The sequence below is a fragment of the Erpetoichthys calabaricus genome, chromosome 10 (genome assembly GCF_900747795.2).
Source record: "Erpetoichthys calabaricus chromosome 10, fErpCal1.3, whole genome shotgun sequence".
NCBI lineage: Eukaryota > Metazoa > Chordata > Cladistia > Polypteriformes > Polypteridae > Erpetoichthys > Erpetoichthys calabaricus.
This window is the reverse complement of record NC_041403.2, coordinates 68,561,613-68,581,156: the sequence shown is the minus strand read 5'-3', so window position 1 is coordinate 68,581,156 and position 19,544 is coordinate 68,561,613. Positions and strand designations below refer to the sequence as shown.

The 19,544-nt window shown below is 38.6% G+C and overlaps 1 protein-coding gene across 1 annotated transcript in view; it reads right to left on the bottom strand.

Annotated features, from left to right (window-relative positions):
• The window catches only part of hmcn1 (hemicentin 1), a 281,768-nt gene that overhangs the window by 17,497 nt on the left and 244,727 nt on the right, over positions 1 to 19,544 (bottom strand). The window contains exons 78-95 of the mRNA XM_028811373.2: positions 19,355 to 19,462; positions 19,057 to 19,194; positions 18,608 to 18,742; positions 17,884 to 18,153; positions 15,851 to 16,041; positions 15,441 to 15,654; positions 15,095 to 15,229; positions 14,543 to 14,733; positions 14,308 to 14,389; positions 13,956 to 14,225; positions 10,282 to 10,452; positions 7,285 to 7,455; positions 6,989 to 7,159; positions 5,733 to 5,903; positions 1,667 to 1,837; positions 1,413 to 1,583; positions 1,177 to 1,326; positions 55 to 192 (exon numbers count right to left, since the gene is read on the bottom strand). Of these exons, the coding sequence (XP_028667206.2) occupies positions 55 to 192; positions 1,177 to 1,326; positions 1,413 to 1,583; positions 1,667 to 1,837; positions 5,733 to 5,903; positions 6,989 to 7,159; positions 7,285 to 7,455; positions 10,282 to 10,452; positions 13,956 to 14,225; positions 14,308 to 14,389; positions 14,543 to 14,733; positions 15,095 to 15,229; positions 15,441 to 15,654; positions 15,851 to 16,041; positions 17,884 to 18,153; positions 18,608 to 18,742; positions 19,057 to 19,194; positions 19,355 to 19,462 (3,048 nt within the window). The remainder of the gene's footprint in view (positions 1 to 54; positions 193 to 1,176; positions 1,327 to 1,412; positions 1,584 to 1,666; positions 1,838 to 5,732; positions 5,904 to 6,988; positions 7,160 to 7,284; positions 7,456 to 10,281; positions 10,453 to 13,955; positions 14,226 to 14,307; positions 14,390 to 14,542; positions 14,734 to 15,094; positions 15,230 to 15,440; positions 15,655 to 15,850; positions 16,042 to 17,883; positions 18,154 to 18,607; positions 18,743 to 19,056; positions 19,195 to 19,354; positions 19,463 to 19,544) is intronic.

Here is a 19,544-nt window from a genome sequence, read left to right as displayed (position 1 = left end):
TGATTATTTACACATTTGTAAAGGAAAGCAATTATTGTATCACACAATACAAACCTGTAGCAAATTCCACTTGTGTTTCTCTTCGAAAGACCGCTCCAGTTAGACTGTACCCATTCATTGCTTCTCCAATTTCTTTGGCTGTGGTCCAGTAGATTGGACTGAGGATTGAAATCAGTTTTCTCATTGCAGGACCTATGGTTTAAAAACTGAGTGAGTATCTTTGATGAGTATCACCAACTCTCATTTACACATTTATGCCTTTCTTCCATTTTCTGACCCCACTATTTCCAATACAGGAAAAGAAAATCAGGACTCCCCATCACAATGGCGAAGGTAGAAAAGCAAACATGTCCGCATCCATATTAGGCTAATTTAATGTTGCCAGTTAACTGCACATGTCCTTCTGTGGGATGGACCTGGTGAAAATCCACTTGGACAAGGAAAGAATATACAAAATCCACAGACTCTGCCCCGGCTAAGAACACATGTCGTTGGAGTGCTAAGGCAGCAATGTTAAACACTCCACCTATAATATAAACATTCATCAGTCCATTCCATCCATCCATCCATTTTCCAACCCGCTGAATCCGAACACAGGGTCACAGGGGTCTGCTGGAGCCAATCCCAGCCAACACAGGGCGCAAGGCAGGATCCAATCCCGGGCAGGGTGCCAACCCACTGCAATCATCAGTCCATTAATGATCTAAATTGCCTATCCAGCTGTAGGTCACACTGAACCAGAGTCTGCAGCTGCAGGACTGACCACTGAGTGGAAATACAACTGCACAGCGCTCCTGGGCGGATCAATGCCTATTGTGATTGCATCACATGCAAGATGGAAACCAACCCTTAAAAGTGGAGCCGTGGTTAACATTTTTAAACAAAAAAGAAAACATGTGATAGCTTCAAATATAAAGTGTAATTTACATGCTAAAAAATTTAAAGTTAAAAAAATTACTTTTCAATAAGCAAAGAATGATAAACTTTAGTTTTATCTAGTTTATAAATATACTGTTTTTGCTTCAAATATACTTTCAGAAGTGTACAATTAAAAACTATAATTATTATACCTGAAACAAAATTTAAATAATTTTGTTTATCAAATATTTTATTCAGTTTCAAATATTATTTTTCAGGACATGAAACTGCAATCATGAAATATACATTTTGTCTTACCAAGGCTTCGAGGAACATTGGTGATGGTTGCTTGAATGATCTTAGAGCTGGAATCTTCACTTTCTGTGATGGTAGCATTCAGAAGGGCAATGCCAAATTCAATGTCATTAATGTTTCCAATCACGCTTCCCCTGGCATAATGTGGACCACCTGGTTTTAGCACATGCAAATGAGTTAGGAATAACTTCCTTATAAATACAACTTAGGCAACTGCTTTAAAATGAGAGCAGCTATACCTGGGCACGCTTGAATATTACACTTGGAAACTTGTGAACTGTCACCAGGGCAGGACCTTCCCTCATTGACGGGTGGAGGATTGTTACAAAGTCGAACTCTAGTTCGTTCCCCTCCACCACATGAAGCTGAGCACTCATTCCAAGACTGCCAAGGCCCCCAGTTGCCATCAACTGTGAATTAATATCAAGATAAATACTGTATAAGATTAAACTGTTAGTTGAAATTGTTCACAATGAATGAAGAAAGGTCGTGCCTGGGCATATGTCTGTGTTGCATCGCTGAATTTGAGTGTCTGCTCCAGCGCATGCTCGTCCTCCATTTGCTGGTCGAGGATTGTCACATGTCCTGTACCGCCGCATCTGTCCTCCATTGCAGGTACGGCTGCAACTTCCCCAGCTGTTCCAGGGTCCCCAGTTACCATGGGCTGTGGGCAAAAATGTGGTAGTATGTATTAGAACATAAATGAAAAAGACAAATAAACAATAACTAAAGTTCTTCTGGTATATTATCTTACACAACACATTACGATTTCTTTAAATGAACATCAATACACCCATTCACTTCCTATTTACTCATTTTTGTTTTCCAGAGCTTAAGCTAATCGCAGCAGCAAGCAATTGGCATAAATCAGAAAGTTGCATGTAGCAGCAGTAATAGCACGGTCACATATACAGTGTAGAGTGAAATTCTTACTTTCAGGTCCAATCAACATAACACACCACCACTCTTGGGCTCCATAGTAAACAGTAAGAGGTTATGGCGAGTCATGGTCAGTTTAGTGCTGTTAATATATCCAGTAGTAAGTAAACATAAGTGGATATAAGAAGCACTTTCAAACTTCACAAAAACACATCATAGCCAGTGGTTGGTCTTCAAGTTTTGCATGGCACCAATTCCACCCTTTGCACTACTGTGACACTGGATACATGATATTGGCTACTGTATAAAAACTGTCAATTTCACATTTTATTTTTGCCTTTTTGTCTTTGATTAACATAAAAACAACAGGAATAACTGATAATGATAAATCATTACAAATAATTTATGATAAACTAGGGGGCTTTGCCCCCTGCTCGCTTTGCTCACCAACCAAATCCCCCGACCCCCATCCAGTTTCCTTTTTTACCTCCTCTTTGCTAGATCAGCTGCTGGCTTGCTGCTGCTGCACCGAGTGATCTGCATCTCATGCAGCGCTTTGAACGTTTAAAAGCCTGTACAGCAGCTGTCCTTTTGTCTCACTGCCTTGTCTCTCTTCTCCCCCAGACATCCTCAAACACTATTCTGTGTCTTTTTGCTGTTCCATTATTTCACTGAGTAATATTTTCTGTTTGTTTGCGCTAATGCGATCTTTACTATCATTTTTTTTGAGACTTTCAAAATTTCCTACTTCCATTATCTCTAACCTGCTCTGCATGTGCATCACGCCAACGTTTTTGAATTCTTTACAATGTTATAATTTGTCATCTACTGTCTTTTTCCGGCCACCTGGTTAAATCTCTTGGCACAAAGTCTAGTCTCGCGGGACGTGAATGTGTCTTTCTGAGAAAGTCATGTCTCGTTTCTCTGAACAGGTCATGTCTCGTCCCAAGTTTTTTTTTTATATAATAGAGAGATAGTTTATTAGTTTATTACATAAGCGTAATGTTAATTCATTTCATTTACCATGACATAAACAAACCCTGGTGGCTTCATTTGTTTTTCAAAGTCTTGTAAATGGTTGACTGGAGTTCTGCTCTTTACAATTATATTGTTACACATGAGTTCAATTAAGAATGACCTGCCTCTGGGAAGTTGGCCAGTGCAACGCACAGTCCATCACAGGGTGAGCACAAACACACACACACAGTAGGGCTAATTTAGTAACGCCAGTTTGCCTAACATTCATTTCTTTGGACTGTGGAAGGAAACCGAAGCACCCAGAGGAAATCTACTTAGACACGGAGAATATGCAAAATCCATGTAGGGAACACCCGGGACACCAACACTGGTCTCCTTTCTGTAAGGCAGAAGCACCACAGTGCCACACTTAAAAAAAGGAACAGGGAAACTGAAAATCATTACTTACTGGCAATATCTGCAGTGCCATTTGGCTATTAGGTTTATGAGCTCAGAGAATGGGGAAGATGCATCATAAAGGAAATGTAATATTACTATTATTTCAAAGGAAGAGCTTACAGATGCGATGAAAATAAACAAGCAGTTAAAAACTTATTGTAGAGACTGTTACAAGAGAAATGTTAGTTTCTTTTAAAAGAAGACAGAAGCAAAACTTGTAACAAGGCTATCCAAATAAAGATACCATTTAAATTACAACATTTGCAAACAAATAAGTGACAAAACATTAAGAAGGCAAGAAAGAAAGCATCAAATGACATCCCAACACCAGGATTTGTAAATTAACTACAATCCATCCATTTATTCCACCTAAAATCTTTCTTCAAACCTGTTGTGGCAGATGGCTGGGACCCCTTACCCAGCCAGGACGGCTTGGAAATGGAAGGACCAGGGGAGAGAACAAGCACAAGGCATTATCTTGCCAGGGCCGCTAGATGGCAGACCCTCTGAGTTGCAGCAGTGCCTTGGCTTCCCACAGACTTTCATGGGAGCTCTGAGTTCACTGCAGCCCTGATGGATTCTGTGAGTGTTGCCAGTGGGTGCTAATAGGCCACTGGAAGTACTCCTGGGTGCAGGATAACAGAAGCCCGCTGCCACTGCTCCAGGAGCCAGAGTCGGGAGGTGGAGGACGAAGTTTGCCAGGAGGAGTGGAGGCGGAAGGAAAGAAAGAGAAAGAAGAAAAGTCCTGTGTGCTATTTAACTGTGCTTGTGTGCTGTGCTGTTTAGTGGGGAAACAATTGGGAAGAGTTTCTACTGACCAAATAAAAAATGAGTGTTGTGCTGGAACTTGTGCCTGGCGTCTGCCTGTGTCAGGGTTGGGGAGTGGGTGTGCCCCCCTGGTGGCCACACTGCTTATCCAGTTTTGGGCTCTACAGAGCTAGTGTTAATTTCAGCATCACTGAGAAGCAACTGAGGACTGGATATCTGCTGTACAATTTATCCTAAACTAATAGGTTAATGTAATATATTCTTTCTAATTCAAGAATCTTATATAAAATGCCAAAATAAAACACTGACTCATTCATGTTATATATGATGCAAAAACAGGGCTAGTGTGCACCCTCGAAAACAGAGAGAAAAGGGGACACTTGTGAGGGGCAGAATAATCTGATTGTGGACACAATGCCCCAGAAATAATTGCTCTGTAGGCTCTGGCCTATAAAGAACATCAGTAGTACTTCAAATCAACAGGTAGAAGCAAGCTTGTCAAGTGAAGTACAGTATATTTACTACAGATCCCTGATGCATTTTGCAGAGGACGACCTGAGAAGTGTCAGGAAACATTATAAAATAAAAGATCAGGATGGAGGTAAAAGTGGTGCATGTGGAGCCGTCAGAAGGAGCTCTTGGGAAAGCACTCCAGATGTAGAAGGTGTTCCTGTCAGCAGAAGTATTTCTACATCCTGTGTAGGGTTTAAAGCCTGATCACAGAGTTGGAATTCACACGGTGGGTAAGCACAAAGCCTAAATGTAAAAAAGGAATGAAACCAGAGAGCCAGACAGATATAAACATTATACTTCTGTATTTTTCATCCCTCCTTTCTGGTATTTTGTACAATAAATAAATCTTTTGGCTTCTCATTCTGGTTAAGAGGAACTAATGGATCTGACCCCTACTAGTCATCCTGGCTAAATTCAAAACTCTTCATGTTACAAAACATCTAAATCTTTGTTTTTAATGAAAGCATAGATTTAAAGAAATATTTGCTAATGGTAATTTTGAAGAGAATAAGGTCAGAAGTATACCTCAACCAAAATTTGCCCCAGTGATCTGTCTCATTTGAAAGCAGAGCTTTTGCTTAATTCAAAATGCTTTATAAATATATAGAAAAATAGCAATGTCAGGCTGATCTGTGCTGGTAAGCCTATAATGAGTGGCATCTCTTGCTTCAGCATTGCTACAGTTTTTGATTGTACATCTTTCAAGTATTTAAGAACAAATGTACTTTGAAATGGCTGAAAAGAGCTCTTTCTAAATTATACAAACAGGAGCAATGTTGCATAGATAAATATAAGCCAAATACCTACATTTCTGGCAACACCTCTAACCGTATTGATAATCAATTGTTAATTTCATTTCAAGCTACAGTACAAAACCATGGCCAAAACTGCTTGCATCAATTTCAGATGAACTGTTCAACTATATACTGTACAAACTGCATGACTTGCTGAAGTCATATCGCTTTTATTGGGACTGCACTTACTAGGGCATGGCTCATTATTACAAAAGTCAATGTGCACATCGTTTCCCTCGCACTGACGTCCTCCATATTGAGGTGAAGGGCTGGTACATGTGCGTGTTCTCTGCCGAGTGCCACCACCACAAGAGACACTACAGGCTGTCCATGTCATCCATGATGTCCACTTTCCATCCACTTAATAATAAAAAAACACGAAAGCATTAGTAAAGCTATATAAATTAATCCAATATTTTATACTCACAATAAACAGCATTGCTTAAACTAAAACTCACAACTTACTGCAATTCAACTTTCCTTTCCCAAAATTAACTCAAAGAGTATGTTATCCATTCATTAATTTTATTATACAAATGTTTGTGTTTTCATCCAAAATATTTATACTCCCTTTACTGAAGTATAAATCAGAGTCAACTCTGGGGTGAACACCAGTACATCATAAAATACACATAATCTCATTCATTTAATCTAGACCTGCTTTATAATCTAACCCACAGAAATACTTACAGAATACCGATATGAATGTGAGAAGACAGATGCTAAGCTAGAAATCAGACTCAGGTCCTGGTAGTGTGTATGAAGCAGCAAAACTCTAAATTCTTATCCACCATTCCATCATAACTGTCTTTTACAAATAAATATATTTGAATACATAAACAAGGTTCTGCGGTGGGCTGGCGCACTGCCCGGGATTTGTTCCTGCCTTGTGCCCTGTGTTGGCTGGGATTGGCTCCAGCAGACCCCCGTGACCCTGTGTTAGGATATAGCGGGTTGGATAATGGATGGATGGATGGATAAATGGAGTCTTAGTTCTAGATGCAGAGTTACATCATATATGTTTCATTTGTTCACTGTCATTTACCAGTGTGTATTTCATTAATGTGTGTTGTTTTCTTAAAATAACACAGTTAAAAATACAGAGATTTAATAAAAATGTTTAAATATACTGGATCATTTACCAATGGAACAAAGGCAGGTTAGTTAGATGCAGAGATTAAACCAGCAGCCTTGCGAATTTAATGCCACGGCCACAAGGCCAGATAGTCTTCCAATTAAAAAAATGTTTACTCAATATATAGTAAAAGGTTTTTTTTTATCTAATCAAATGTATGTAATCTAAACAAATAGCTAGGGATGAAAGGTGAAAAAGAGTTTTATTGCCCCTTGCATACTACCAGGGACCTTGATTTGATATCCATCTTAATATTGATCTTCTCATGACATTTAGTTTCATAAGGAAAATTAAGAGGAAATTTTCAGACCTGGACAATTTCTCTCGTTACACACTTGAGTCTGCATGTCAGTGCCGTCACAGTGCGGTCCATCAAAAGACGGAGGAGGATTATTGCAGAGTCTTAGGCGGGTCTGGGTACCTTTTCCACATGTTTCACTACATGGGCCCCAGGGTAACCAGTTGCCCCAATTACCAGCAACTGCATTGAAAAAGGTATAACAGATACTTAAATGAACACTGAACAAATTCTGTGAATATCATATGACATATCAAGGTGCCGCAAAATACTGTAATATGAACTTTTCAAAAGTGGTTTTGGCTTACCTGGGCATGGCCTTACATTGCAGACAAGCATGTCTACAGCTTTGCCCTCACATGTTTTGCCTCCATGTTGTGATGCAGGGTTAGTGCAGGAGCGTACTCTGGTCCGATTTCCCTGTCCACATGTGCGGGTGCATTCCTCCCAAGAGCTCCACTCCGACCAATTACCATCCACTGTATGACCAGCAAAGCCAAATAAACACAATAAAAATATACAGAAAACAATTTTACAATGAACTGGGAAAACACTAAACCAGAATGGCACATCTTTGCCATCTCATCACTACAGAATCATCAAAAGGGTGTATACTACAGAATCATATAAGAACATTACTTGGGCCTGCTAATCTAACAGTAGTTACTTTACAAAAACAACTCAGTGTATAATTAAAGAATAAAGAGAAACTTAGAATTACTTAAGAATTTATACTTAGAACAAGACTAAATATTTAGTGCTTTATTCTGTAATGGCTTATTCCAATTCTTAATATTTGTTTTGCTTTTTATTGACATGATGAATAATTTTCAAAGTTAGACCACTTTAACAATATAATCAAAAATTAATAATCAGTACCAGAATGTGATTCATTTATATATAAGTATTATGCCTTTACTGCAAAAGCATTTTACTTAGTGTGAGATGTGAAATATGACTTTTAAATTGTAACTTTGGGTTATTTCAAATATCCACGTAGTGGCAGAATACAAAAAGACACATATCTGAAGATTATGTACAGACAACAGACACTTTTCGAATGATGTGCTGCCATCTTTCACACTTACTATATATGTTTCTAAAAATTAATCCAGCATTAAAAGTCAAGTTAAGAGTTACATTTCTCTAATGTTTAAATGTACAAACACAAACTGTGTGTGTAGATAATTAGTCAATGGTGGAAGACAAAAGAATCAATTTTCAGGAAGCATGTGTCACCTTCAAAATAAAACCATGTTCAGATATTACAGACATTTATACAAAAATCATATACATATGTGTAATATAATATAATATAATATAATATAATATAATATAATATAATATAATATACTGCTCAAAAAAATTAAAGGAACACTTTGAAAACACATCAGATCTCAATGGGAAAAAAATCCTGCTGGATTATCTATACTGATATGGACTGGGTAATGTGTTAGAAATGAAAGGATGCCACGTCGAGATTAAAATTATCAACCTACAGAGGGCTGAATTCAAAGACACCCCGAAAATCAAAGTGAAAAAATGATGTAGCAGGCTAGTCTATTTTGCGGAAATGTCTTTGCAGCAACTCAAAATCGTATTCAGTAGTTTGTATGGACTCACGTGCTTGTATGCATGACTGACAACATCTGGGATGCTCCTAATGAGACGACAGATGGTGTCCTTTGGGATCTCCTCCCAAATATGGACAAGGGCATCACTGAGCTCCTGGACAGTCTGAGGTGCAACCTGGCAGTGTCGGATGGACCAAAACATAATGTCCCAGAGGTGTTCTATTGGATTTAGTTCAGGTGAGGATGGGGGCCAGTCAATAGTATCAATTCCTTCATTCTCCAGGAACTGCCTGCAAACTCTCGCCACATGAGGCCTGGCATTGTCGTGAACCAGGAGGAACCCAGGACCCACTGCATCAGCACAGTGTCTGACAATGGGTCCAAGGATTTTATGCCGTTGTCTAGCTTGCAGAGGTCTGTGCATCCCTCCATGGATATAACTCCCAAGACCATCACTGACCCACCACCAAACCGGTGATGCTGAACGATGTTCCAGGCTGCATAACATTCTCCACGGATACTCCAGACCCTTTCACATCTGTCACATGTGCGCAGGGTGAATCTGCTGTCATCTGTGAAAAGCACAGGGCGCCAGTGGTGGACCTGCAAATTCTGGTATTCTATGGAAAATGCCAGTCGAACTCCACATTGCCGGGCAGTGAGCACAGGGCCCACTAGAGGACGTTGGGCCCTCAGGCCACCCTCATGAAGTCTGTTTCTGGTCAGAGACATTCACACAAGAGGCCTGCTGGAGATCATTTTGTAGGGCTCTGGCAGCGCTCATCCTGTTCCTCCTTGCCCAATGGAGCAGATACTGGTCCTGCTGATGGGTTAAGGACCTTCTACGGTCCTGAGCAGGTCTCCTAGAGTAACTGCTTATCTCCTGGAATCTCCTCCATGCCCTTGAGACTGTGCTGGGAGACACAGCAAACCTTCTGGAAATGGCACGTATTGATATGCCATCCTCTGTAGGGTCCAGGTATCACCTCATGTTATCAGTAGTGACACTGACCGCAGCCAAATGCAAAACTACTGAAAAAACAGTCGGAAAAGATGAGTAGGGAAAAATGTCAGTGACCTCTACCTGTGAAACCATTCCTGTTTTGGGGGTCGTCTCATTGTTGCCCCTCTAGTGCCCTAATAGTTGTTTATTTCATTAATGCAAAAGCAGCTGAAAGTGATTAACAATCCCCTCTGCTACTTAACTGACCAAATCAATATTTGTTCCTTTAATGTTTTTGAGCAGTATATAACACATATTAAATTAAAAAATATACACAGTATACACACACACAACCAGTCAAAAGTGTTAGAACACCTCAGTTTTTCTTCATATTTAACCAGTTGAAATTCAATGAATGACCTAAAATGGTGAAAAAGTAAGCAGTAAACTGACAGAGCTTTAAATTTAATGTTTTAGGTTAGCAAAAACTAAAAAAAGGAAATTTTAGAATATTACAAATGGGCCTTCTTCAGGGAACAACTAATAGGTTACAATCTACAGATGTTCCGCAGCAATTAAAGTAAAATAAGACTTGCAAATTGAAGCAAGCAATCTGCACAGGTGTCTCAACTTCTGTTGATTACTTAAAAACCCTCCATCTGTCATAAAGCAGAGTTGGAACAGGTCATCATTGTATTTCAACTAATTACATTTGAAGAAATACTGGAAAAACTGAGGTGTTCTAAAACATATATTTGTGTGCGTGCATGTGTATGAGATAGACTAACCTGGGCAGGGCTTAGCTTGACAGCTGCGTTTCTCTACTTCAGGTCCAATACAGTGTCGACCTCCATTGGCAGGGAGAGGGTTATTACACTGGCGAAGTCTCTTCTGAACTCCCTGTCCACATGTCACACTACATGGTCCCCAATCCATCCACTCTGAAAACTCACCATGCACTTAGAATTGTGACAAAAATAATATTATGAATATAATGAAAATATTACATTTCAAGCCTTTTAACTGCTTGTGTAGTTAGCTTTATGTGATGCTGTTAGTATTATGTTTGCTTTTCATTTTCACTAGACAACATTGAGCACAGGTATACTGTCATGGAATGGCCCGTCCCAAGAGAAAGTATACACCAAGTGTGCTGATATTACAGGGTGGCTCGAGAAAACAGGTAATTTTGGAACTAGGTGTTGGCGACCCTGGCACGTCGGCAGTTGTTTGGGACCAATGCAACTTCGTTTAGAACCCCTTGGCATTAGTTATAATGGAGCAGTGGGGTGGCGCACAATGAGCGTTCACTGTGAAAGCCATTTCAGAATGGTGATTGTGTGACTGCTGCACAAAGGGAATTTCAGCATCATTACCAGTTAGGACATCATGATCGTGTTCTGTCTGTTCATGCGATTACAACATGGGTGCGTAATTTCAAAGAAACAGGTTCTGCCTTAAAAAAGAAGTCCCCAGGTGGAGCCACTTCGCATACTGCCTGACAATTGATGGCAGCTATTCGACGATTGCTTGTCACATAACAGTGACATTTCATGGCCTCCGAGATCCCCAAATCTCACTGATTGTGATTTTTTTCTGTGGGGACATCTTAAAAGCCAAGTGTACCGCTCACATCCTGCAGCCATTGCTGAACTAAAAAGGAGGATTGAAGAGGAAATAGTTAGCATTCTTCTTCACATGTTACGTCGAGCAATGTAGAATTTCCACAACAGGCTGTCAGAATGTGTACAGAGAAATGGACAACACCTTCATGATGTTTTCTTCAAAACATAAAATGAATATTGATTACCATAATTAATTGCATATCCTGTATAATACATTTCATCATTAAATGTATTTTGTAATGTGTTTATGCGTGCATTGAACGTCAATTGAAAATTTCCTGTTTCCCTGCGCCACCCTGTATTATAGTTGTTAGTATTTACAATAATAAATTAGAAAACCTTACACTATTTACATATACGAATACCAGTATCTAGATGAACAATACTCCAAGGACACTTAAAAATAAACCCTGTTCTGTTAATATAAGGGCCTTTGTAGGTGTTAAATCCTGAACTTCCTATAGGACAAAGCCTTTATGGATTGTCCTTTCCAGGATATATTTTAGTTATAAGTGACTGGCAAGAATGATATAGGGAATGTAAACACTCCTATCTTTTCAATGATTATAATGTTTGATGGTCAATAGATGCCAGAGTCTGCAATAAATATCTTTGATTTTGAATGTAAAAGAGGCTATACAAGCATAAATACAGTGGAACCTTGGTTCACGACCATAATTCGTTCCAAAACTGGTCGTAAACCAATTTGGTTGTGAACCGAAGCAATTTCCCCCATAGGATTGTATGTAAATAGAATTAACCCATTCCAGACCATATGAACTGTATGTAAATGTAAAGTTTTTAAGCACAAATATAGTTAATTAAACCATAGAATGTATAGCGTAATAGTAAACTAATTGTAAAAACATTGAATAACACTGAGAAAACCTTGAACAACAGAAAACTAACATTGCAAGAGTTCACGCTATACTGTAGCCTTATGACCCGATCGCTGTAAACACTCTTTTTAAATGAGTTTTAAGCACAGGGGAAAAAAAAGGAACATTTGAACAAATCCGAACTTTATTTAAAAGCTAACCAAAAGCAACCAAGAAAGTAACATTGCAGGAGTTCACGCTACTAGCCTTACAACCTGATCGCTGTGTAAACTTTTTTTTTAATGAGTTTTAAGCACAGGGAAAAAAAATGAACATTTGAAAAATCTGTAATTTAATAAACCACCAAGAAAAGTAACACTGCAACAAATCACGCTACGAACCACTCGCTGTAAACACTTTTTTGTAATGAGTTTTAAGCACAGGGAAAAAAATGAACATTTGAAAAAAGAGAAAAGTAACATTGCAACAATTCACGCTACAAACCAAAAAATGAACATTTGAAAAATCTGTAATACAAAACTAACCATAAACCACCAAGAAAACTAACCTTGCATGAGTCGTGTTCTGGCATGAAGTGAGGACTTGTTGCGGGATGTAGCCTTCGTCCTCCACTAATTTTGTGAAATTTTTCATGAATTCTTTCGCAGCTTCAGCGTCAGAACTAGCAGCCTCTCCATGCCTTACCACACTATGAATGCCACTTCTCTTGCGAAACTTTTCAAACCATCCTCTACTGGCTTTAAATTCCTCACTTTCGCCACTCATAGAAGGATAGCTTTGCAGCAAATCATCATGAATCTTCCTGGCTTTCCCGCATAACATCGCCTCGCTTATGCTATCCCTTGCAAGTTGCTTCTTTTTCAGCCACACTAGCAACAGTTTTTCCACCTCTTCCAGCACATGAGGCCTCTGCCTGGTTAACGCTGTATCTCCTTTTGCAACATCAGCTGCTTTAATAGATTCTTTCTGCTTTAGAATAGTCGTAGATTTTGACTTCTTGTACTCGGCGGCAAGATCAGTAACACGAACGCTATGCTCATACTTTTCAATAATTTCTTTCTTTACTTCGATTTCAATTTTTTGCAAAACTTTCTTCTCACCACTCTTCACTTGCTTAGAAGCCATGGTTAACTGCAAAAGCACACGAAATACTGTAGAGCACAAAGAGTTCACAGGTAAAGCACGCACGTCTGACTGAGAACAATGAACAGGGAGAGGCTGAACACGTGCTTAAATACAGTAATCGGCGTATACGAACCGGAAGGGAAATGAAATGGAGCACAAAGAGTTCACAGCGAAAGCACGCACGCACGTGCAAGCATGCACGTCTTAACGAGAATAATGCAACATGTGCGGAAATCATCGGCGCGCACAAACCGAAAGAGAAACTGGCTTGTTCGTATACCGAGTGTGTGGTTGTGAACCGAGGCAAAAGTTTGGCGATCTTTTTGGTCGTAAACTGATTTGTACGTGCACCGAGACGTTCGCGAACCGAGGTTCCACTGTACTGGTTTTACAGTCATGATAGCAAGAACGCAGGAAAAGTCTAAAAATGAGACTGTACAACTACTTGGAGCTAAAAGGATTGCTAACCTGAAATGTGAATGGAAATCTGTATACTAGAAATTGGCTATGGTGCTAAGAATTTAACAAAAAATGTTCCTGCCATTCAGTCCGTAAATGACTCATCCCACTCACTTTTCTTGCCTTCCTGTGACCCAACTGAACAAAAATATAAACATTAGCAAGTTTTTCTAGTCTTGTAGTAGATCACCTTGGGTAAATGCATCTCCCAAATTAATCATAAAAATAAGAGGAAGCCACAAACCTACTTAACACTGCCTGAAAGCTACAAAAAATGATCCAAAAAGGACAGGTGAATGTTGATTGTTTTGCTATTACCCTTATGGCAACCTCCTCCTGTGTGTGGAAGTGTTGTTCACAAAAGTGGTTATGGCCTACCATAAATATATAAACTTTGTAAGCACTAATAAATACCTTGTACGGTGACCGGAACCCTGATAAGAACTGATCCCATTAGATTCCGAGCCACACACTCATATTCTGAAGTGTCTTCTTTCTGGGCAGCAATTATGCGTAAGGAATGATTGGAAAGAATTCTAATTCTTTCATCTCCGTGGAGAGGAAGTCCATGACGTGTCCATTCAATAGCAGGTGGTGGCTCACCCCTTGCTTGGCAGTTAAGCACCACAGTGTTGCCAGCATCCACAACTGTTTCGACTGGTTCAACTGTGATAGTCGGGGGGCCTGAGAAAAATTAGATTTATACTACTGTCATATTTATGAAAGCTTGTTATTTTATTAGACTACTGAGAAAAATTAAACCTACTTTGCAATGTTAGTGTTACACGCCGTTCAGCTACACCAGCATCATTTCTTGCTACACACATGTAGCTGCCAGCATCCTCGTTCTAAAGGTAAATAAAATATTAAGCTTAATAAAATTCCATTTTGCTGTTATTTTCCTATTTTAAAAATAAACTTTTCACTAACTTTTTTCATAAAACAGAATAGGTCACAAAAATGTAGGCACCAAAATAAACACATTTTTTACTCCTACATACCACAGTGCCATATATGGCCAATGAACCATTATCGAGTTGTCTAATGCGGTTGCTTATCTGAACGTTTATGCCTTTCCGGTTCCACTGAATTACAGGTGGAGGGTCTCCTCGAACTTCACAGTTCAAAATGGCATTTCCACCCAGTGGCTCAATCTTATTTGAATGAGAATCGCCATCAAAAATGGGAGGTTCTGTAGGAAAAGATTGTAAATTAATTATCACAATTATTGCTGAAGCTCCAACGACTACAACTCTACCTCTAGCATTATTATACATTACAAATAAGACTAACAGCATGTTTTCTACTAGCAATTCTGAAGACTTGAGAAAGACAATGGGCCTCAGTTATAGTACCGTTGGTAAATCAGATGCATTTTAAGGAATTGTTTTATATCATTTAAGGAAAAATATTCTATTCCCAGCCTGTTTATTCGAGTGAAGTCTTTACATTCTTATTGTTTTTCTCTATGTATCATGCAAAACAAAGTGAACAGTTTTAGTATTCAGATTGGCATTAAATAAGTTTACAAAAAAATCCAATAAAAAGCTTGCCTTTTACATAAACAAAGCCAATAGATTTCACTGATCCCACGCTATTTTCTGCAATGCATGTGTATGTTCCAGAGTCTTCTTTGTTTACTCTCTCAATAAGCAGCTCACTGTGTCCATTAGCACTTTCATACTGTGCTGAATAGAAAGAATAAAAAACGTAGAGGTTAACTCAAATTTTTTCTGTGTATTTAATTTTTACTAAAAATGTCTGTGATCCAAAAGAATAAGGTATTTGAAAAATAATCAAAATTTGGTTCATAAGCATATCAAAAATTATGTGTTTCCTCAAAAGATAAAATGTTTACTGTGCTGGCCTGATTTTGCATCAGAGGTTTCCAGTGCTTACCAGGAATGATGTTATTATTGAAGGCCCATGTAATTGTGGGTGTGGGAATACCACTGGCAGCACAGGTCAGCAGGAGGCGCTCGCCCTTGTTTAGGGCCACATCTCCAAGCAGGTCCGTAATTGCAGGGTGAGTATGCACTATCAGGTTTACAGTGCGGCTGCTCTCACCAATAGTATTATTTGCAATGCAGGTGTAGCTTCCAGCATCATCAACCTGCAGCCACAAAAGTTATATTAGAATTAGACCAAACTGATATACCGCACTCTCTGGACAAACTAGTAAGAACATTGATATTTTGATGTGTTTTCACTTATAATTGGAAATTGCAGCAATTCTTTAATTTCATTATAATTAAACATCTACTGTTGAAATGCACAAGAAATAATAACGACAAGTTATTGGCACTTACAAGAGTATTGCCAATGACGAGCTCTCCTGTGCGCTTGATGGTGTATTTTCCTTTTGCTTCAGATAAAGGAACTCCTTCCTTCTCCCAGAAAATGTGAGGCTGAGGAACTCCATCTACAATGCAGGGCAATGCCACCTGGGAGCTCTCCAAAACGGAGTACTCAGAATCCATGCTGCGGATATTGGGTGGCACTGAAGCAAATAAAACGATTCTTTTTAATAATTCTAGAACATGACATTATAAAAATGATAAAAAAAAATTTAATTGCTGATGATGACCGTGAAACATTGTTTTGCAATATTCTGAAAAGATTCAGTTAAATCTTCGTAACTGTGTCTTTTAATTCCACAATCATTCCTATTCCAGTATGATCTTCCAGACATTCTTTAGACCTATTACTGATAACTTTACTAATACAGATCTTTCAGCTTATATCCAAAAGATAGGCCAACTAAGCATATAGACAAATGCACATAGCTTAAAGTTATATAACAGAACGTTCTCAGACCTGCTTAGTAAAAATTGGGGTTGTGAAGGCTTGGAGCTTTATCCTGCCAGCATTAGGCATATGCCAATCATCTAAAATTTTCCAGAGCCCGAGTCTATTGTAAGATCCATTTGCTCAATGCATGCACACACGCCCATCACATTCATCCAAGGTTAATTTGAGATCTTCCTAAATCATGTGCAATCATACTTTGAATGGGCATCATTGTGACACTTTTACCTTCTGAGGTGAGTCATTTATAGATTGAAATAAAAGCAGTTCTCTTCAAAATATACAACATGTGTATAGATTTCACCTGAACAGGTTTTAAACTTGGGTATGATTTTTTTTTCTTTTACTTACTAACTAAATACTAAGGTTGTGTTTTTTTGTTTTGAAATGTTTAGATTATTTTGATAACTTTCCCAACTTGTCCTTTGTCTGTATTATTTGTAATTTCTGGCCCAGTCCCTTTCCCCATAATTATTTGTTCTGGACTTTCAGCTGTTACCTGACAGCTCAACTTAAGTCACTTGTTGCCATACCTTCAGCACTGTGGCATTATCATCTTAGCAAGACAGCAAGTGTTGCTTGGTGCCTGCCAGAAATAAATGGCTTACAGCTAGCACCTCATACAACATTAAAAATAAGTATATGGTAACTTGTCACCTGCTTTTATGTTCATGTAATAACAAAACATACTCATGTTATTTTTGGCAGAAATTAGTTTGACTTCAAATAATTTTTGAAGGTCTTCAGATGGAGGCTGACGAAGAATTTCATGTGAAAGTAATCACCGATGCAGAAAACAGGCAATTTAAAAAGGATCAATGTTATCAATTTCACTAGAAATGCTTTTAAAATAGTTGATTTTGAAGGATACTTTTTTGTTTTGCTGTAGTCTGCCATTTTGTTATACTTTTGAGCACTGCTGAAATGTGCTTTCATTACTAGCAATTCAATATGATGTTCCTACTGTATATAATGATATGACACATGACACAATTTGAATCCATCCATTGGTCAAAATTGAAATAAAACATATTTTTCTTATTAGTTACACAAATCATGGAATTTTACATAATATTGTGTCTAATGCATATTTGTATAAAGAAAATTATGTAGAAAACTGACTTACAGGCATCTTCACTTTACTGGACTTGTTCTAGGGCAATACTGACATAAATCAAGGACTATATATAAGCATATGAATGTGTAGGTTTGTATGTTAAGCTTTATATGTGATAAACATTAGGAGGTTGCGCACAATAAACAAAGATATACACTGACAATATTCAGTACTTTATTCAGGTCACTCATTCTGCCAATAATAAACACTTAGTGGATAAGATGTTATAAAGCACAACGCTCCATGTTCAGCCTCCCTATTGACTATCTTTGCAATCCTGAGTAAGTCATTAATGTAAATGTTTGTAATTAATACCCTTATATTTGACATATATTCTACAGGATATAACAAAGCAGTTGTGCTTTAAAGTTGTGAGTATCTTGCAAGCAATAGAAAAGCAATAAAATATGGACTTACTATGCACAGTAAGGCTCATGTCAGAGCTGCTGGAACCTGCCACATTTGCCACAGTGCAGGTGTAGCGTCCGGCATCTGTAGGCTGTGCAAATGCTATATGTAACGCACCAGAGCTCAGCACTCTTTGGCGAACTGATTCCTTCACTTGATGGCTGTCTTTGTGCCATTTGACTTCGGGGGCAGGGTAACCCTCTGCTTCACATGAAAGGGTAACTGATTTATCCAATGCCACAACGTAAGCTTTTGTTTGTGACTTAATTGATGGAGGTACTGTTGTGAGAAAAATATGCAAGTTACATCAGGAAGTGCAATTATGAAAAACAGAAAGCGTTATTATAATTATAGCCATGATCAGGAACTATGTAGTCTTCTGATACACTGCTACATTTATACTGTCATTTGTAGATACGGTACACTGTCAAACCTGCATAACCAGTTTAGGGCTTTGGGGTACCCAAACCTCCTCTGGAAATATGAGAACAAGACAGGAACTGACCTTGGAGTAGGCCTCAGTCAATTGCTAACTAATATAAGAAGTTCATCTTTGGGATGTGAAATGAGAACTTGAATACAAAGCAAATACCCACACAGAGAAAGCGAGAACTAGAAAACTTTATACAGGCAGTGACTGAACACCAAATTCAAATGTGGATTCAAACCTGGATCTGTGATGCAGCAGCACTACCAATGTGTGCTTCTATAGCACTTAGGTGTGTTTAAATACCTTGAACTCTTAGTTTAGTCTTTCCTAAAGCAGTCCCAGCAGGGTTTTGTGCCACACATATATATGTCCCAGAGTCTTCTACTTTAGAGCGAATAATCTGAAGTCCACCATTGGGCAGTACAGTGAAGTTCTCTCCTGTGAAAGACGAGAAAATAGAGAGCATTTAAGATAATAATCCATCCAGCCATTCATCCATTATCCAAAACAGCTTATCCAGAGCAAATATGTGGGGTAGCTGCCGGCAACTGCAGTAGGCATCAGGTGGAAAGTAGGAATAATTCTTGAATTGGGCACCAGCTCATCCCAGGGTGAACACACACACCCATGCATACACTAGGGCCAATTTATTACTTTATGAAAGCACAGATTTGTTTAAATACAGAAACAAAATTAATGTTCCTGAAATTTCAGCTAAAGTTTCATGTTGAAATTTCTTAAACAACACATGCCTGCAGGTAAAATGTTTATCCCCTCTTTTTGCCAAGTAATAGTAGGCCTTGGAGTTCCAGAAGCTTCACATGGCAGGGTAATAGGGTTATTTAAAATTACATCCAATGTACTTGGGTGTGTCTGGATCACTGGAGGCTCTGAAAAACATCAAGTAATTAGAAGATTACAAGTTATTTTCTACCTGAAAAGGAAAAAAGGTTTTGGCTGTATAGTCTTCATCAGATGTATATATAATTTAGAATGCATTACATTTTTAAAATCATGTACTGATTCAATAATCTTTTGAACAAGACATACCCTGGACTGTCAGATGAACCTGCCTATGTGCTGAACCTGCAGGACTGCTTGCTGTGCATGTGTATCTGCCACTGTGAATGTGATCAGCTGCTGTGATCTCTACTGGACCTAGAAAAAGACAAAATCAGGCATTACACTAAAGTATGCCATTATAACTAGACGTAGAAACAAACTATATACAGCTTAAGAG